Here is a 21,211-nt window from a genome sequence, read left to right on the forward strand (position 1 = left end):
TCCCCCCCACCCCACCCCTTCCACTCTCTCTAAAGATCAATGGAAAAAATGTCCTCAGGTGAAGATTAAAGAAACAAACAAAAAAAAACCTCCCAACTCTTGTTTATATTAGTTTTTTAAGAAAATGTCTATACATCATCATGATTTCAGTCACAAATTTCAAGTTTAAATAAATAGAAATGTGATTTTCATAGCTATAGGCAAAAGATATTCCCTTATGTGAATATAATACACCTCACAGGAAAATACCTAATAAAATCTTACTTCTAAAAATTAACTAAATAAATTCAGGGCTTTAGGTAGAGCAAAAACACACCAATAGAGCCTAAGTTTAAAATCTTTGTCAGAAGCAACCCCTTAATTTTTGGAAAAAATACACTACAAATCTGAGCTGCTCCATCTCCAGCTCTACCAACACCTAAAGATGCCCAAGTTTAGATTATTTCTGTTAAAATATTTCTTCCTGTCTCAGTGAGTGACCTTTTATTTGGGGACAACAGGAAAACAACAAAAACAGTAAACTCTTTCTGGAAAATACTGGCCAATGGAAAGTATTTTGTCTACTCTTTCTTATTTTAAAACAATAATCACTTTTTCTTCTCCATAGCTCTTTTATTTAACAGTTTTCATCCAAAAAAGATAAGATACACTGTTACTACTCCTTATGACGAGTTCCTTTGTTTATAAATCATTAGGTTCCTATCACCTCCTTAATCTTTGTTCTTATTTGGTACTGTTTGCAAAGAAATGAGCATTTCTTTGTAATGAAATACCCTGAGTATTTCATCACTTCAAGTAGATTTCCATTCTAAATTGCAGGACTTCTACTCTTTCTGACTAAAGGAACTAAGAACACCCCAAGGAAAAGAAGTAAAAATAAAAGCTACTGTATTAAGTCTATCTTCAGGAGAATGGGAATCAGCATGAAAAGAGAAACCTTCATAAAATTTACTGTAAGAAACAAAGAGGGGGCCCTCTCTATATGGTACTTTTTATACATTGAAGTTATTACCTGCTGCTGCATCCAAACACAGCCTTCCTCAAATATTCCTTTATCACCGCCTTCACTTGCTGGCATGTCATGTCAATTGGTCAAGGACACTGGGGCAATAAAATGCTTATTGAAAGCATCATACAAATGTTTCCCTCTGCCCACCTCTGTATGTTTTCTAGGATCATTTCTAATGTGGAAATGCCACAATTCCATCAGAAAAATGTTATTGGCAGCCTGTCATGCCAAAGCCAACATCCCTATCGGTAGACCTAGCTCTAAACTCCAATAAAGCTATTTCCTGACACTTTAATAAACCCCCTTGATGTCAGTCCTTTTAGTCCTATTTTCTTTACTGTCTTCCATGGAACAGGTGCCCAAATGAAGATAGGAAATACATTTGACTTCAAATGTCTCAATTACAGAACTACTCAATTTGATTTGTATAATAGAACCCATCACACACCACCCAAAATCACCAACACAACATTTTGAACATGTTAAATTTTATTAAAAATATTTAACATTGTACAAATATTCCAATACAGTTATGGTACCTGAACGCTGTACCAAAAGCATGATTTTTATTAAACTGCTGATTAAATGGCCTTATAAATGTTTCTATTTTAATATTCTCATGTTACTGTATGCATATCAGCAACGTAATGTTTGCAGGAGCTTTCAGCTCAATTATAGAAATAGCCTTGTAATATAGTGCTAAACATCATAATAGGCATCATTGAAGTACAATTGAACAGGCTACAGAAGTCCCTTTTGTCCAAATGACAAATCAAGATAAGATGTTCATGGGATCCTGATAAATTTACTACATAAAATGAAAGCCCTTATTTATATTTGATGAATGTATGTATTAAGTGCAATCTTAAAGTTCTATACTCAGATCTTTTCTACCACTGATACATGTATAAAATGTTTCAGAAGAGAACAAGTACCTTAACATAATGACACAATCGCTAAAATTCTTCAAGTATTTCACTGCAGTGATGTTCAGCTAGTCTACAGCAAGCTTAGAGATAAGGGTTTACATTCAGGACACCAACTAGCACATGTTTAACACCTAGGAGATTCTTCCTTGACTGATACACCCAACCAACAAAGAAGGCGTAAGAATAGTGAGGAGATTCTTCAGGCATGAAAATCCAAAATTATTTTCAATCAGTGCTTATGTTATATTACATTTTTAGATGGTATGGTCAGAAATGCCTAGTTATTAAATTTAATTTCCTCAATTTATACTTTACCTTAATGGAATCCCCTAATGAGTATGAAAGATTTTAATATTTAGCACTAATCTAAAAATTGACTCTTAATTCTACCAATATCTACTAATCCTATCAACTTTCCCCAGTTTCAAATGAAACACAAGTTGCTGATTAATTTGTTTCTGCTATGTTCAAGGTCCTAATATTTCACCTATGTATTTTCCTCTTGACACAAAGTTGTTATATCAAATGTGTCTTTATACTGAATCAACCACTGTTTTTCAAATTGCTAAAACTTTTAAGTTTCATTTTACAATGTTAACGTTTCTTTTGGAGTATTTAAAAAAATTATCTTAGTGTTTAACACCTCCATTCTCTATCAACATCATCCTATTTTTACTAATATTAGTTTGCAATAAACATCCCTTAAGATGCATTATATGCTAATATACCAAATAAAAATGTAAATGTAATGAAGATATTGGATTGTTTGAAATCACAGTAAAATAAAGCAAATTTATTGTCTTGCCAAGAGACATTATTTAGAATCTATCTTATAAAGTGTCGATTCTGATCACTTAAGATAATACCCTGAGTATTTCATTACTTCATACTGTAGGCCTTTCCTGCTCATCTACCAATTTGAGAATAAAGAGCATGAAGTACTTATTATATGTTCCTATTAAGAACAAAATTATTTAAAATCTTATTTTTCTATAAGGCCAACATAAATGCCCACTTATAGGATATGGGCATTCTCCCACACTTAATGCCCCACTACTAATAAAAAAAAATAGGAAAAAAAAAGTTCTTACCAACAATTCCACTGGTTATCGTCCCCAGCGAACCCCACCTAGCAAGTCGACATCATGACATGTCAGGTCAGGGCAGCCTCAACCTCGCTTCCCTGATAGTCAGGTGATAAAAGGAAGGAGTTAAAACAGGAAAAGTATACTTGCAGATTTCTGGATAACATCTGAAAATGATTAAAAAACAAAAACAAAACAAAAAAACCCAGAGCTTCTGGTAACCTCTAAATAAAAAAATATATATATGTATACACATTTTAAAAGAAAACTTTTCTATAACGATTAACAGTAACTACTTCAAATTAAAAATTATATTTAAATTACCGACCCATGCTTTAAGTATGCAATATTTTTAAAGCTTGGTGTTTGCATTTCAAAGATAAGAACTAACCAACAAACGTCTATGCAAAAGTAAACATGACTGGTTAATGGATTTGTCATTCTGGATTCTCTAGTCGGTTATCCACTTCACTACTCCACTTGCTTACTCTGAACAACTAAGTTAACAGAAGCTCTCATTCTTAGAGGAACATAAACACACTTATAAATCCAGTGCACTCTTTCTATAAGGCTTTTTCATAGCTCCTCAGTTAAGAGACTCCACATAATTAATGACATCATTAATATTACTATTTCTTCCACATTACTTTGATTATAATGGATAGCTCAGTATAATAAAATTATCTTTGGAAAATCAAAGCAGCAAATTTTAACATAATAAGGAGTCTTTAAAATTAACAATAGCCTTATAGCAAGTATTTACTGGAAGGGTTTGGTTTTACAAATAATACACAATTAATAAAACGTAGGTATGATTATCCAAATGGGCAGGAGGCAAATGATGTAATGAGTTTCAAGAATATTATATGGCTTTTCGCTAGGAATAGAATTTTATATCCCTTCTCTTTTGGAATTTAAAATATGTAATTTATTTTTATGCATTCTGACCTTTTTAAAAAAGAGGGTTTGCCTAAGTCAGATTTCAAAGTCAAGTGAGAGAAAAATTATTTATTAATAGAAAGCATTGGGCTTTCTTATGCAGAATAACCACAGGAACTAAAAAAAACTGAAAAATTATGCTGAACTCTTTTGTTTAAAAAAACTAACTTCAGAACCATAGTAACTTAATTTCCATATTAATTGACCAAATGTGTTTATTAAAAATCTGGCAACTTATTAGAACATTTTTGCTTTTAAAAAATTAAAACAATGTCATATACATACATTTAAGCAACTGCTATAAATGAGTGATCAAATAAAAATTAGCATTCCATTATGGGGAAGGGGTGTATTTATGCCAATCTCAGGAGGGTAACTACAAAGAAGTCTATCTCATTATAAAGTAAAAACTTCCTAACACACATTAATATAGCAGGCTCATAAATAAAACCAAATGAATTAGGTTGGGGAACAAAAAGATGACAGGAGTATAGAAAATCAAATTTCCCAGAACTCATAATTTGTGCCTATTAAAAACAAAAATGAATGCAAATCTAGAATAAAGACCTTCCTCAATGGACATTTTTCAGATTTAAATATTAGATTGTTAGATTTCTGTGAAAAGTTGAGCTCTGAATCTATTTTTTCTGAATGCTGCTACAGCAATAGTTTACAAAGACAAGGTAAAAGCTCTAAAGTGAGACTTAATGTTTATAAAGTTTCATTTTACTGCTAAATAAATGGACCTATAAAACAATATTAGAGGAACATTTCTATAGATATACTTTTAATTGGTGAGAATAAAATGTAATTTGCAATCGAAGAGAGGATTTGATATGGAACCCAAGTTTTGTTCTTATGTTTTTGCTGGGGTTTTATATTTTAGGATGGGTGGGGGAAGCATCACTTTATTCCAAGTCCTAATTTCCTTCATGGTAACTTTGTAGCTGGTACCATCTAATTTTTAAGAAATACAAACAACTCAAATTTTATTTTTTAGATCCTTTCTTCTTTCCAAGAAAAATCAGGGTTTTATTCAAGTCTAATTTAGATTTATAATGAGCTTCAAGTTGTATTTTCAAAGCTTAAAAGCAGTATTTAAAGAATTTTTGGTGTCTTTACTTTTATACATGGGCATTAAAATACATCAACACAACTGGATCTAAGCTTTATCAAATACATACCCATGTTGACCTGAAACTACTCTAAAACAGACTATATAATTCCTTTATCAGTTTATAAAAAAATAGGAACATTAATAAGGCCAGTTAACTTACTGTACTATGTAATAAGTACACTTTTAAAGAGAAATAACATATACTAACTTTCATCAAGAAATATTTTCTTATTCGAAACCCAAAATATAATCTAATTAAACTTGTAAAAAATTAAGTGGCTTATAATTTTGAAGTCTAGCGCTACTGTTATAATAGACACCAAATAGAAACAAAACACAAAATAAGGTGTGTTGTTTTTAATTATTTTCCAATGGCTTGTTTTTATAATTTAAAAACAGTTAGATCCACCTAAGAACAAAACGGAAGGGAAAATTTTGCAGTAATTTGAAAGTGATCCAGACTTTCCTGTACTGTAAAGTTTGGATTCTTTTGTTCCTCTTATTCTCAAGCAAAAAGGCCATTACAATAAATCAGAATTTCTAAAGGAAACAGGGAAAGAGACATTATGACTTGGCCAACAAAAACTTTGGCCATTAGGGATAGTTAAAAAAAAAAAAAAAGGTGTTAACCAAAAGTCAGAAGTATGTTTACTAGATATTTTTAAGCCTCTCTTGTAAGGCTTCTGTTTCTCAAAACAAATTTACATAGCAATAGCAAATCATATTCCTGAACTGAAGTGGCAGTCCCGATCATGTATACTAAAACTGAGTTTCATCCGTAGTGCAATTGACACCACAATACTAACATTTTTTCCTGTTACATATGTATTCACTTATTCAGCAAATAAGGTCTTCAGACAACAAATTATCCTTTATAGAAATAATGTGGGTCAAAATAAATTGCAGTCTGCTTCACTAATCCCACTTTATTTAACATAAATTATCCAATGCCTGCAAGAATGTTCAAAAGCCATTGAACCTGTTTTATAAAAATAAGGATAAAATTTCAAAATTTAAGAGACTATGAGAGAACACCAATCAATGAAGTGCTATTTGGAATAAATACTAGAATTTAGACTAAGCCTCAGTCTGATAGCCATGATACATGTTGAAATAGACAAGAAATTTTGCATGAATTTGATCACTCACATAGGCAGTTATAGTTTGAAAACAATATTCCTTGCAAGGATTACGAATAAAATAATGTTTTAGGACACAATTGAATTTGAAATAGGTAATGTTTTGAATAGATTTTTGAGTTTTATTGAAATCTTACATGAACAAGAAATTGGAAATACAATCACATCAAAGAACAAATTGTCACGGCTTTGACGTTTAAGCCAAACAAATTTTGTAGGGCAGATTTCAAAAAGGTGTGAAGTAATAACAATTTAAAAACACAGTTAACCTACTTCTAGGAATGCAAAACATACAATCATAGGTTATTTTCAATACAAGAAAACTTAAATTTTTGTTTGCTTTAATTTCTTAAAACTACTAAGACAAAGTACTAGCTTGTATTTTTATTTACAGCATACTCCATACTCCTATGTAATCTATCTCAAATGCAAAAAAATGAAACTGTCCAAAACCAAAGGTTCTGCAAAATCATGATTTAACAGTGTGCTCAGCTTGTTTTGAAGCTAAAAATGAAGCCTGAAACAATAAAAGCATTGTAATCCCCGGAATAAGGGAACTCTGCAAGCCCAATAATGTCCAAGAGCATTTATGAAAAGAGGAAAAAATAAAAAGACTTGAGTATATACACAATAATGATTTCTTCAGCCCAATACAAATGGCAGCAAACTGCTACTTAAAGATGAAACAGTTAAGCCAATTTTTGTGTTTTTTTTGAAGAATGTAGTAGATCTAGAGCCAATCGTGTCTTGCCAATATCATTTTCAAGCCCTCACTTGTCTATTTCCACTGTTGCCCATAAGTATCCTGATAAAATTCCTGGTTGTCATTATTGTAACCATAGTTACCAGTATAGTCACCACCTTGTTGAAGCGGCTGCTGAGCGATGGGTTGAGAACCCCAGTTCTGTTGGTTGTTGGTCTGACGGCGCTTGGAATCAGGTTGGTTGTACCCATCTGCCTTTCTCTTGCCACCTACATTGCCCCCACGATTGCCCCGAGAGCCACGGGAACCACGGCCTCTCTGCTGTTGTGCAGGACCCCCTCTGCCACCCCTAGAGCCTCTTGGTGGTCCCAAAGGTGCCCCCCTCTGTGAATAGCCAGTTCTACCTCTTGGAGGTGGTGCTCCCCGCCCCCTTGGTGGTGGTGGAGCACCTCGCCCTCCCCTTCCTCCTCCTCTTCCTCTTACTGCATAGCCATCATCATAGCCGTAGTAGGGATCTTCATAGCCTCCACGATAGTCGTGATAATCATAACCATAGTAATCATCATAGTAATCTTCATAGCCATAGTAATCTGGAGGGTAGCCATATCCACCTCTCCCCCCACCACGACCCCGACCTCTAATTGGAGGTGGCATGCGAGGAGGAGGGTGATAGTAATAATCTTCATACCTAACAATGGAGGGAAGGGAGAAAAGAAAAAACAAATTAGCTTACTTCATGACTCTTCCTGATTTTGTTTTATTAACCTGATCTCCGCTATCAAGTTATTCTCTGTTCAAAGATGTATTTACTAAAATGCAGACTCACGCAGTGCTTCTGGAGGCCTGTCTAGCAGCTTGGCGTTCTTTCCTTTTCTTGTCTGGTGGCTTGGCTAAGACTATTTCAATTTCTTCCCCTTCTATTTCTTTGCCATTCATTTCATCCATGGCCTATACAGAATTAGAAAAACAAATTTATTTTACAAGTAATACTTTAAAGCATAACTACATAAGCATATCTGTGCCAGTTAATACACTAATAAACAATTTAAATATTTTAATTTGCAAAAGATGAATCCAGCCACAAAGTATAAAAAATAATGGAAGTACCTGTTTTCCTCAATCTCACCCTCTTATACGTAAACAATAATGAGCACAAAACTGATGCCCTACTCTTATATTTAAAAAAGTAAAAGGGTCACCTATTGCTGTTCCTTAATTCCAAATAACTAACTCTTCAATGCTTAGCCATACTAAAGAGGCAAATCCACACATGGGGAAGATGCCAGTATCACAAACTTTTCAGGATTCCAAGTTTTAAATAAATATATAGCATTCAACATGTAGGTGGTCTTACATTGTTCTTCCATAAAAATTTTAAGGGGGGAGAGGATAAGAGATCAACCAAAGGACTTGTATGTATGCATATAAGCATAACCAATAGTCACAGACACTAGGGAGGTGAGGGCATGTGCTGGGGGATGGGGGTGGCCAGGGAGAGGTCAATGGGGGGAAAAGGAGACATACGTAATACTATATGTAATACTTTAAACAATAAATAATTTTTAAAAAATATTTTTTTAAAAGTTTTAAGAATGGGAAACACAAATGAGGTCACTGATAAGATTAGCAGTGAAATTCAACAAGAAATTGACACAAACACAGTCTAGGTTTCCCTCACAACACAATCTCAAACATACTTTGCCTAAACAAAAGCACAGAGCCCAGAAAAAGCCTGACCTAATGAAGTACTCACCTGGAGGACAATAATCAAAAGCATTCTATGCTCTAGCCCTTTATTTATGTTGTTCCACCTAATAACCTCTGCCATGCTTCAAAGTTCAGGTGACTCTAACAAAATATCACCTCACCAGTTTTTCTATTTCCCTATACAACCATTTCTTCTTTAGACATACATAAATGCTCTATCCATAAAGAGCATTTAGTGATTTACAAGTATTCAGTCAAATCCATCCTTCTCTAGATACTAATTTTCTTCCTTTACCACCTTACCTTTTGGCTACTTCAGCTAAAACTAAATGAGGCTACAGAAGCTTCCTGGTCTAAACGACAGAATAGAGGAGCAGTCGCCAACCAGTGGTCTGTGAGTTCCGAAAGGTTGGCGACCACTGAAAAAGAGCCATCTACTCACTCACGTGGCTATAAGTGGCTATAGCGATGAATGTGATTCCCAGCTGCTGAGCTAAAAATTTTATAATTTTACAGACTTGTTTGGCAAACCACCCTACCAGTTTTTATGGACCTGTTATTTAATACCAACTGAATCAAAGAACTATTTAGACGGTATAAACTTATTAGTTATCAGTGTTTCATACCATTGGCAATTTCAGGGGGCATACATTAAATTCTGTATTGAGTTGTGAATTTTATAAGCAATAATGTCTAATTAATTAGCTGCCGTGAAAAAGCAAACCAATCAATTCTAAATAGTCAAAGATTTTCTATAAGGCACATTTAAAAGCAGTACTCTGGGCAAAGGCCTGGGGTAGAGAAAAGCTGGATGGAGGGGGGCAAAGGAGGAAAAAAAGGGAGACACCTGTAATACTGTCAACAATTAAAAAATAAAAAAGCAGTATCCTGGACAAGAAAGAAAACTGATCGACTAAAAGGTGGTACCACTCACTCCACCAATAAAACATGTAGAAAAAGAATCAAGACTGAGCCACTGAGAATTTTGGATCCATCTTCCCAAGTACAAAAAAAGAAAAGCTTTTATTAGTGTCATCCGTCCCCACTACTGCCAAAGGGAGGACAAGAGAAAATTTCACCCATTAAAGATGGCGCTGATGCTCAGCCAGTGTGGCTCAGTGGTTGAGCATGGACCCACGAAATAGGTCACGGTTCAATCCCCAGTAGGGAGTGCACAGGAGGCAGCCGATAGATGATTCTCTCTCATCACTGATGTTTCTATCTCCCTCTCCCTTTCTCTCTGAAATCAATAAAAATATATTTTTCTAAAAAAGTTCCAGAGTTCGGCAAAGTTGAAAACCCATTTTATTTTAATTTTTAAAGGCACTTCATATGTTTATCAAGTTTCAATAGCACATTCAAATGTCAAGAAACAAAATTTCTACCTTAACAGCTGCTCCTCTGTCTTCAAAATGAACAAATGCATAATCTTTCAACTTCTTCACCCTTTCGAGTTTTCCAAATTCAGAAAATGACTTTTCCAGTATTTCTTCTGTCACTGTAGTAGCCAAGTTTCTCACAAATAAAACTTTCACCTAATACAACAAATATAAAAAATTGGCATTGGCTACTTAATTATAGCTGGTCTGACATTAAAGTATTTCTTCCTATCTTCATGGCATAGGCTTTTTTCCTCTAAAACATTAAGTGCTATGATAGAAGGTATAAAAATTGCCAACAAAATGATTCAGATATTAGTTACTGATTTATATAAATATTGGTTCCTTCTCATGTCCTATAATTAAAGTGCCTAACATTGTAAATAGGGCCTTCAAAAAACTAACACATTAATTATTACTAAGAACTTACAAATTTTGCATGGTCCCTAAGTCTCCCTTAAACAAGTTTTTCCGGGTTTTTTTTTCCCCTAGTAGAACTGGATAAGCTGATTCTAAAGTTCAACTGAAAAAATAAGTAAATATAGCCAGGAAAAAGATAAGAAAAAAATTTAGAGACTAACCTTACCAGATATAACAACCATAATGCTTAAATCATTCAATCAGTGTAGTGTTAATCTGGATAAAAATACAAGTCAGATCCACATCTTACATGATATGCCAGGATAAACTCCAAATAGACACATAGACACATAGACACACACACACACGGATGATGGAGAAGGGAGAAAATGAAAGTGCTAGAAGAAAATAATGTTTTTATAACACACATTGGGGAAGGCTTTGTGACTCAAAATTTATTAACTATAAGTCTATAAACTATAAAAGAGTGATGGATTCAACTACTAAAAATAAATGGCTTCACCTGACCAGCGTGGCTCAGTGGTTGAGCGTTGACCTATGAACCAGGAGGCCACAGTTCCATTCCCCATCCGGGCACATGCCCGGGTTGTGTACTCGATTCCCCAGTGTGGGGTGTGCAGAAGGCAGCCGATCAGTGATTCTCTCTCATTATTGATATTTCTATCTCTCTCTCCCTCTCCCTTCCTCTCTGAAATAAAAATATATAAAAAAATAAATAAATAAATGGCTTCTACATAGCAAAAAAATACAAGCAAAGTAAAAAACCAAATGACTTATATAACAGAGTTAATCTTTCTTTTATATCAGAGATCCAGAAAATAAAAAACTCAACAGAAAAAATGAATAGAAAAATATGCAAAATTCATGATTATATGGTTCATACAAAAAACAGCAACAACACACAAATGACCGGAAAACATAGTAAAAACTTAAACTCATGCATAGTAAGAGAAGAAAACTCTTAATGGCTTTGAAATACCGTTTGTTACCAAACTGGCAAAATCCAAAAGTTTAACAATACACTAATTTTGACAAGGATGAAAAGAGGCCTCTTGTATTTCGCTGGTAGGAGGGTAAAACGATCTGGTTCACTTCCCAAAGAGGGGAAATAAAAATCTTAGTAATAACAGGTGCATTTACCTGTTGGCCCACAATTCTACCCCTGAGAATCTATTCTACAGATATATCCGTACTTGTATCAACTGACATGACAAAAGCTATTCACTACAGAAACAACCTATAAGACTAGAACAACCCAACGTCCAGCTGGTTGAATATACTATGGTACATCCACCGAATAAAACACTATGTAACCATACAAAAAAATGAAGAAAGAAAAAAAAGAGGAAGAGTTCTAGATGGTTTGGCTAAGTGGATAGAGCATCAGCCTGCGGACTGAAGGGTCCTGGGTTTGATTTCAGTCAAGGGCACATGCCTGGGATGCGGGCTTGAACCCTATTAGGGGGTGTGCAGGAGGCAGCCAATCAATGATTCTCTCTCATCTCTCTCTCCTTTCCTCTCTGAAATCAATAAAATTATATTTTCAAAAAAACACACACAAAAAAACAAGGAAGAGCTCTAAGAGCTGACATGGAGAGATTGCTAGGATACATTGTTGGTAAAACTTTTTTTCCCCATTTCTGAAACAGGGATCCAACTTACAGTCAATGTGAGAGATAAGTACTGTGTCATAGTTTAATTGGCAACATTTATAATTTCTTAGTGGTACTTATAATAATGGCATACCTTCCTTAGAGCTGATGAAATAGAGTGGTAAATAAAACAAATATGAATCAGTGAAAACAATAAGTTACCAGCAACCATTTGTATAAGAAGCAGGGAAAGGAATACATCCTCAATATTTGTCAGTATTTGCCCAAGAAAACACGAAAAGATAATAAGAGACTACTAAAACTGAATGCCTATAGGGAACCAAGGGGTATGATACAGATATGGTAGATGGGGCTAGGGGTGGAATTGGGGCTTCTCTGTCTATACCTTCCTATAAAATTTTGATTTCTAAGCTAAGGAACTATATTAACTATTCAAACAAAAAACCAAACATATCCACTGAACAAAGTGTTGCTATATAAATAGAAAGGATAGGGGAGAAAATCTTAATTCAATGGGTGAAAAAAATGGAACAGTTTCCATCTCTCCCTCTATCTCCTTTATTTTTCTAAATGTTGTCAATACTGAAGTATAACTACATCAGACGGGCCTCCACTGATTTCCTTTTTAACTAAACATGGATCCCTTGTCTTTTTCTGAAATGAAACCATAATATACTATATAAAAATTACTTGTTGCCCTAGCTGGTTTGGCTCAGTGGATAGAGCGTAGGCCTGCAGACTGAAGGGTCCTGGGTTCTATTCCGGTCAAGGGCACATGCCCAGGTTTCAGGCTCAAGTCCCCAGTGGGAGGCGTGCAGGAGGCAGCCGATCAATGATTCTCTCTCATCATTGATGTTTCTCTCTTTCCTTCTCTGAAATCAATAAAAATATATATTTTTAAATTACTTGTTAAAACTGTATTAGGAAAGATACATTTATTTAGGTGCTTAGGTTCTGTTTGATTTTAAAACTGACCCAACTTGGCAAAAGATCTTCAATAAATTGTAACACTGGTAGAGTGAACAGCAAAAGCTTTACTCTACTGTGTAAATTCCCCATTAGAAAACAATAAAAGAGTCAGTAATATTCAAGTTTATTCAACCAGTATTATTTAAGTTTATAGAGGCCACCTATTCATTCCAAAATTCGTTTCAGATGCAGAAAGAACAGTTACTAGAATAAATTTGAAGTTTTCTAACCCTATAAAAAGATTTAGGATAAATTTCAATCTGAAAGGTTATCAGAAGTATGTGAAAAGTGACTGATGAGAAAATTAGTAGCTATACTTTAGAATTTGGGGGGATTTGATTCCCCTCGTATAATGTGTAATATACCTATAATACTATTTTTAAAATGTTTTTATAGGATAAGCAATACAGGCGACAATACAGTTTCTACAAGGTAGATTCAAAGTTATAAGAGATCTGAAAATATTTATCCAATCCTAATAAAAGAGGTCACATCCAAATTCAGTAAGTTTGCCCCAGTCACAATTGGGAGAACAAGTGAAATGAAATCAAACTAGAAAAGGAAGGAAGGAACGAAGGAAGGAAGGAAGGAAGGAAGGAAGGAAGGAAGGAAGGAAGGAAGGAAGGAAGGAAGGAAGGAAGGAAGGAAGGAAGGATCTATTTAAGGAATATGTTAAAAAGATACTGAGCAGCACATCTGAGAGCCTCTCTGGTTCATTCTCAATGGATCTTCTGTTTAACACAAAGATGTTTTTGCCCTCAAAAAATTTATCATACTAATATAAACTGGGGCTCTCCAAACTAATCAGAGTGAGGACTGTCTTCTGAGAACCTAGAGGCAGACTTCTCATCCAGAAGAATCTAATCACTACCTTATGACCATCCATAAAGTTGCTGCCTCCCTGAGAAGGGAAAAGACATTTACCAAAATACTCAAAAACTCACTAAAAGGGACAGAAATGCAACTCTAATGTGTCCCTTCAATCCCAGGACTCACCCAAAGGAAAGCCTGAGAATGAGGATTCATGGCACCATCTGTTACCAGGCAAAGATCTTGGCAATGCAAGGATAGGACAGAGGAAAATGAGGTCCCTCTACAGGACTTGCCATGCATATTTTGCCACTACCATATAACAGCAAACATGCAAACCTTTTGCCTTTCTTCACAGGGACAATACCCTAAAGGAAGCTTGATAATTAAAAAAATAAAAACTTTTTAAAATAAGAGAAAAAAATTAGATATAAATATAAATAAAATTATTACTGGACATTTAATAAAATTCATAATATGGTCAATGAAGATTATAATTCAAACTCTTTCTTTACTGAGTAAGACCTTGTCTTTTTTTTCTTGTTAAACCTCTGTATTCCTTATAATGCCTAGCACTAAACAAATTCTCAGTGTGTATAAAAATACTTAATGGAAGGGATTTCATTCAGTTCCTTTACATGTTTAATCAGCAAGAAAAGGAATGGTTAATGGAAATTCCTGAATATCAAGAAAGGCTGTTAAGTTTGGTGTTAAAACAGGTCCTTGCCTAAATAGTTAAAATCAAGAGCTATAATATTAAAAAAACTCTGAGCTTCATTCTGAGAATAAAATTTAAATGATGACCACACCTCCATCACAAGCAATTGCATTTACCTTAGCCATGACTTCTGGATCTGGTTCTTCCACAGGGTCAGCCCATTCAACTGTAACTACATTTCCCCATACTTTTACTTTTCCACTCATCAGCCGGCGTCTGGCTTGTGCTGCTGACTTGTGATCCTCATATTCAAGGAAGCAGAACCCCCGATTCTTCTTTTTGTCATCGGGTTGATGATAGAGAATAACGTCCACCAAACCCTCTGTTAAACCAACAGCCAGATATATAAGCCAAAAGCATCCACCACACATCTACTGATTAGGCAGACCTAAATCCACTTGCCTAAAAGCAAAAAATAACTGAAGAAGCCTCAAAATGATTCACTAATTACCTAATCCAACAATTTAATCAGCATTATTAGATATGAGGTTTGGGGCAATATTTTTATGTTTCCTTTTAATTTTAGGGGTCGTAAAGATACAGCCATAAACAACAGGTGCAACTACTACATTTTGACATATAACTTTCTACAATGTTTTAGAGGTTTGATGTAACATGACCTTATAATTTATGAAAATACTACATCAAGGAACTTAAACATCAAATTATTGACATAAATCCAAGAGAACTAAGATTCAACAACTAACCATTGGGTCTAACTTAAAAGTTAGTTTTTACTAAGAATAAAAATAATTGCTAAATACTGGTGTCCCTCTGGTCTGTCCTGTGCCCTCATCTTTCCATAAATCTTCTTTCTAGGTAAAAACAAGCTAGTTCCTACTCTTAAATACTATCTATATCCTTAAGAATGCTTAGATTTTATTTCAACCCCAGACTTAAAGACATTTCAAATTTAACAGTCCAAAACTGTACCACCACTCCCCAAATCTGTCTTCTCTAGACTTTCCTACTTAATAAACAGTACTATCTCCTGGGTTTCTCAAGCCAGAAATTAAAGAATCATTCTTGATTTCCTCCTTTACTTCATCTCCCCTATCCAATTCCAAGCCAATCTACTTTTTGCATCTCCACTGCTCAATCTTCTATTTGAACATTATGAAAGCTTCTGCTCTTTACCCCTTTCTAAGCCATTATCTATACAGCAATAGGAATAATATTCTGAAAACATAAAACAGATGTTATTCCCTGTTTAAGACCTTCAAATACCATCTCATTTTACATACACTAAAATCCAAACTCCTTACATGGTCTACAAAAGTCCTACCTACTTCATTTCATATAATTCTACCCCTAATTCTACCTTTTAAAAACACTGGCCTTCTATTCACTTTAATATACCAAGTTCTTTCTTGCCTTAGAACACAGGCATTCTCTTGGAATGCCTCTTTGTATGTTACATTCTTCTCATTCTTCATGTCTTGGATGAAATGTCACCATATCAGAAAAGGCTTCCATAACCATCAAATCCCCAATAATAGCTATTTTCTACCTAAATATCCCTTATTTCCTTCTTCACGGTGCTTACCACAATGTGTAAATATTTCTTTAATTTTGGTGGGGAATCTTCTCTCCTTTCCCAGAATGTAAGCTCTACAGGGCAGAGACTAGATCTCTTATTCACCACTGTATCCCAGCAGATAGTACAATACCAGTACTTAATAGGCATTGGATAAACACTTGCTGAAAAAATGAATACATGGATATAAAGCTAGAAAGGAGTTGGTAAATTATGATAAATTAGAGGCCCAGTGCATGAAAATTATGCATGGGGGGAGAGGGGGTTCTCTCAGCCTGGCCTGCACCCTCTCGCTGTCCAGGAGCCCTCGGGGAGCGGGCCTAAGCCATCAGTCGGACATCCTGAGCGCCTCTGTGGAGGCAGGAGATGCTCCCGCCAACTCTGCTGTGCTCGCCAGCTATGAGCCCGGTTTCTGGCTGAGCAGCGCTCCCACTGACCACCGGGGGCAGTTCCCGTGTTGAGCGTCTGCCCCCTGGTGGTCAGTGTGCATCATAGCGACCAGTCATTCCACCGTTCGGTCGATTTGCATATTAGCCCTTTATTATATAGGATTATTATATAGAATAGTGGCAGTGGTTACAATGTGGGATGCTAGAAGTAAAAAATTCCAAAGTGGCTAGAATTTGGGGCAACAAGTTCCAGAATGTGATCTGCATGTGGGGGAGCTGAAGTAAAGGACTGAAGATGAGGTGGTCATAAAACTAGGAGGCTAGGGTACTGGATGATGCCTCTATGGTAAAAGTACTAAGAGTAAGTCAATTTAGGACAGAAGAGGAAGACTGTGAGCCAGAAGCAACCTTCAATTAATAAGACAAATTGAAACCAGAAGAGCAATAGATGACAGCTTGAAGGAAGGGGAAAGGATAGTATATCTAGATGACAAAAATGTAAAGGAATAGTGGGGTTTTCTTTAAAAGGGAAAGTAATAATCTAAAAAAAAAGTTTTTTTAAACCACAGCTAGTATTTAGTAGCTCTCTATTAGCATTTTAAAAATGGAAATAGAAAAGGAAATATCAGACTAAATCATGTAAAGTAGTAAAAGTATATGGTTTCATTAAATTTTGTTTCAGTTATATATAAATGTATACAGACCAATGTATAAACATATACATTGTAATATAAAATGTACTTCTCAATCAATTCCATGCATTTAGAATTGCAAATTTTGAAAAATATGGTCTAGATGAGCTAACAGGAAGAGGACAAGAACCCTAATACCTTTGGACCTAAAGTACACTGAATGTCAGAAGGGGAAAGCCTTCACTTGAAGACCACAGGGCAAAAGCTCTGGCAAAAGCCAAGGTTCAATTAAGGGAAAGTGAAGGGGGCATTTCAAGATATTAAGGATATGAGGAAACATGCTTAATCCAAACCACTATAAATATTAAAAAATTCAAATGATTTATCAAACTGGCAAAATCCAGAAAATAATAAAAGCAGAAGGGATGCAATTTAGAAATTGAATAGACATTTAAACTCTTAGATTAATATACACATCCTTTTTTTGCACTTATAAACAGTACCACAGATTTCCCAAAATTAACTTCTAAATACATTTTTGTTTTACCTGTGACTTTACTGAATTCTTCCAGAATGTTTTCTTTAGTCTTATTCTTTGGAATTGATCCAACAAAAAGCCTGTTGTTTGCCACAGAAATGCACACTCCAAGGTGTTTACCAGGGCGAATTTCATAGCTGTCACACTGCAAGGAAGAAAAGAACCAGACACCCCACAACCACCCCAAACTCAGGACAACCGATCTCAATCTAAAATATTCATTAATTTAAGGTCAACCACTTCTTGCTTCATGAACTCACCAAATTCCCTCAGGCTTGTCATAATATAAATGTGTATTTTAAACTTGTTACAGCCAGTCTTTCATTTAACTTGGTTTTGTTAACTTTCACTATTCCTCCATATTATAAATGACTCAAAGTTATTCTCATTTTATTTTTAAAACTATCTTATTTCGTATTTAAGATTTTATCTATCTAAAAACTTTTTTCCATGTTTTTTTTCAGAAAAAGTACTTTGGAGATGAAATCAGATATAGACAAGCCATTGGCAAGATAATAATATAAAAAAAGTAACAACTATGTTTACTCAATGCAAAAGAAATTTAGAAGAACTTCACATTCTATATAAACCACAGAATTCTAAATATATAAAGTTTTACACTGCATATCAAACACAATACTTTCAAAAATATATAAAATGATAGATATAAAATGTTTTATTTAAATCACTGTATAATGGTTTCCTTGATAAACTTTAGCTTCTCATGCTTTAACATTACTTACCCATTTATTTACTAAAAGACATGTTATTATTAAATGAAATCATCCATATGTTGCCAAAACATGGAAATAAAGATTTAAAAACTTAATATTAAATAAACAAACCGTAAAAAAAATCCATAACAAAGATTAAAATCTGGGTCAAACTAGAAGCAGAACTACTTTAGAGGCAACTTATGAAACAAAAGCCTTGGTTAAAGAGGTTACTGTTCTAGAAGGACTAGAACTAGACTAGGTGAGGGCTTTAGATATCTGGCAAAAGATTATGTCAAAATACAATGATACTGTTAAGTTACTGAGATGGTTGTATTTTAATACAGTAGGAGTGAAGATATACTTAATTTGCAAAACTTGTTACTACTGCTACTCATAAGTAAGTACGAAGAGTAAAAGGCCCTATAAAAAGGAATTAATAGAAGACTGGTTATAAAATAGCAAAAAAGAGAAGGATTAAAGACAGAGAAGATTGAATGACCTGGAAACAAAAATATAGAAAAGAATATACTTAGAAAATAAATTGTATATTTAGGCTGTGACAAAAATAAAAAACAGATTCAGAACCATTTCCTGAATTGGCGACAGTGTCCTAAGTCTTCACTATACTTTAAGAATCCTATCATAAAGTTTAACAGCAAGAATTGACATCCTTTCTATCAATATTCAAATGGAATTTTAGATACTAATCACTCTAATTAATAACTTTTAAAAATATATTTATATTTATTGATTTCAGAGAGGAAGGAAGAGGGAGAGACAGAAACATCAATGATGAAAGAGGATCATTGATGGACTGCTTCCTACATGACCCCACTGAGGACTGAGCCTGCAACCCGGGTGCCCGGACCGGGAATTGAACTGTGATCTCCTGGTTCACAGGTCAACACTCAACCACTGAGGCACACAAGCCGTGCTCTATTAATAACTTTTTAGAATTATGGGACACTTTCTCCAACATATTAATTCTTGGGTATCCTCATTTCTTTTTTACTTTTATAATCAGAAAACACAGAGCAAAGGCCACATACCAACTCAGTTAACATAAAAACATTCAAAACAATAACTAAAGAAAATAAAACAATGTTAACTGCAAACATTTTAAACTGAGGTAATTCTCTCAAATAATGACTTGCTAGACAGTAGGTATCTGTTTTATCACATACCAGTTTAACAGCTTCCTGTGCAGCTTCCTTTCCACAGAAGGTGATAAATGCATACCCTCTGTTCTGACCAGACAGTGGATCCATCATAAGACGTAGGTCCCAAATGGGACCAGCCTTTTCAAAAAGAGGTACCAACTCATCCTCATATAAATCTCTTGGTATTTTACCTACAAACACCTGAAATAAAATCTCTGTGTTAGAATCCCAATGTAAGCATTTGATTTTAGATCTATAAAGCCTAACTGCCTTTTCTTTAAGGGGATGGGGACAGGAAGATTGTTAAGGAGCAATGGGATAACTTGAATTTTATGAAACTGACCCTAATTTTTATTATAATGACTTTCGGGTCAACATAGAACAATATTCTATACTGAATAATGGAAACTGATAAATAGGAGTGTGCAAAACTTGTACTAAAATTTGAATATTTATAATTTATTTTCCTCATAAAGTGAATAAAGAACACGTATGTTCATGGAAATGTCTGTGTTTTTATAAAAATAAAATTGAATAAAAGATTAATGTGGTCTTCCTCAAGCTTTCTCAATCTAAAATTTTTATTATTTAAAGCTCTAGGGTTTCTTCAATCAATCTCTTTCTCTACCAGAATATTATATTTTAGGGTCTATAAAAAATTCTTCACCATATAAAGATTTAGTATTCTACCTTAATAAAAATTATATAGGATTAAATTATACAATGATAAATTCGAATTAAGTAATCATACACAATTTTCTTCAAGTTTCTACCACGTCTGTAACATAAAAAATGATCCTTTATGTTAAAATATTTGCAATCCAGTCTTAACGAGTAAATCAGTGTTTGCACGAGATAAATGGTCTAGTGAAACTCTTCTACATCAACGTTTCATATTCTGAAAAATAACCTGATTAATGAATAATAGCAATCCAAAAGATGTCAAAATTATACTGGATATTAAGTTTCTGATGTTAAGCTCCATAACAGTTGTGCAATCTAACACAATCCTTTCCAAAAAATGGATTCACCTTCACAGCTGTTGGGTAAAACCGGAAGTCTTCTTCTGAAAAATCTAGCATAATTCTCATACAACAGCTACTCCAATTCTGTCTTCTTGAAGTCTCCAATCCTTGTTCAGTCACTTTAAGTTCTTCTGGGAAAGTTACTACTTTCCTCATATTCTTTCCTCTCAACCTTAAAAACTTTTCTCAGCATCTATTTTTACTTCTTTCCTTTATACCTCAGAGAAAGAGATTTACTTCTTTTCCAAGGTTAACTTCTTAACCCTAATAAAACAACACGTCTTTTCACCACCTTCTTGTGGAAATAATTACAAGCCTTTATTTCTTCAACTCTCCTATTTTTTGCTCAATACACCCTCCTTTCCTGTCAACTGGTTCTTTCCTCTGTCTGTAAACATGCTAAATCTCCCACAGCTAAACAAAATACAAACAAATAATACTTTAGCTTCTATATCTTTCCTTTTACTTTTACATGCTTAGAATACATCCCCCATGTTTTATTTTACTCATACAGTTTTTCTCTTCAATTTATCTACTAGATGCTTAGTACTGGTGCAGCCACAGAGAAGTAAAAATAAGACATTTAAGGCATCATTTTAATGGTATCCCTACAGAAGCATCTTAACGAAAAATCCACTCAGGAAAGCACTTAGCATCTATGCTCTTTTTAACTCTCCAAAATTGACTTCTTCCTAAACTGTATGCCCAAATGTCAC

At 34.3% G+C, this 21,211-nt stretch overlaps 1 protein-coding gene across 6 annotated transcripts in view; it reads right to left on the minus strand.

The window, feature by feature from the left end:
• Window positions 1-6,317: 6,317 nt before the first annotated feature.
• HNRNPR (heterogeneous nuclear ribonucleoprotein R) overlaps window positions 6,318-21,211 on the minus strand; it is a 37,585-nt gene continuing 22,691 nt past the window's right edge. For 5 of the 6 annotated variants that reach the window (XM_054720861.1, XM_054720862.1, XM_054720866.1 and 2 more), the window contains 6 exons: window positions 19,495-19,671; window positions 17,604-17,739; window positions 14,615-14,820; window positions 10,014-10,163; window positions 7,748-7,869; window positions 6,318-7,609 (listed from right to left, as the gene is read on the minus strand). In XM_054720861.1, the coding sequence (XP_054576836.1) occupies window positions 6,997-7,609; window positions 7,748-7,869; window positions 10,014-10,163; window positions 14,615-14,820; window positions 17,604-17,739; window positions 19,495-19,671 (1,404 nt within the window). In that variant the 3' untranslated portion in view covers window positions 6,318-6,996. The remainder of the gene's footprint in view (window positions 7,610-7,747; window positions 7,870-10,013; window positions 10,164-14,614; window positions 14,821-17,603; window positions 17,740-19,494; window positions 19,672-21,211) is intronic. The other variant, XM_054720865.1, reaches the window with a different exon arrangement.

Source organism: Eptesicus fuscus, chromosome 9 (genome assembly GCF_027574615.1).
Source record: "Eptesicus fuscus isolate TK198812 chromosome 9, DD_ASM_mEF_20220401, whole genome shotgun sequence".
NCBI classification, from domain to species: domain Eukaryota; kingdom Metazoa; phylum Chordata; class Mammalia; order Chiroptera; family Vespertilionidae; genus Eptesicus; species Eptesicus fuscus.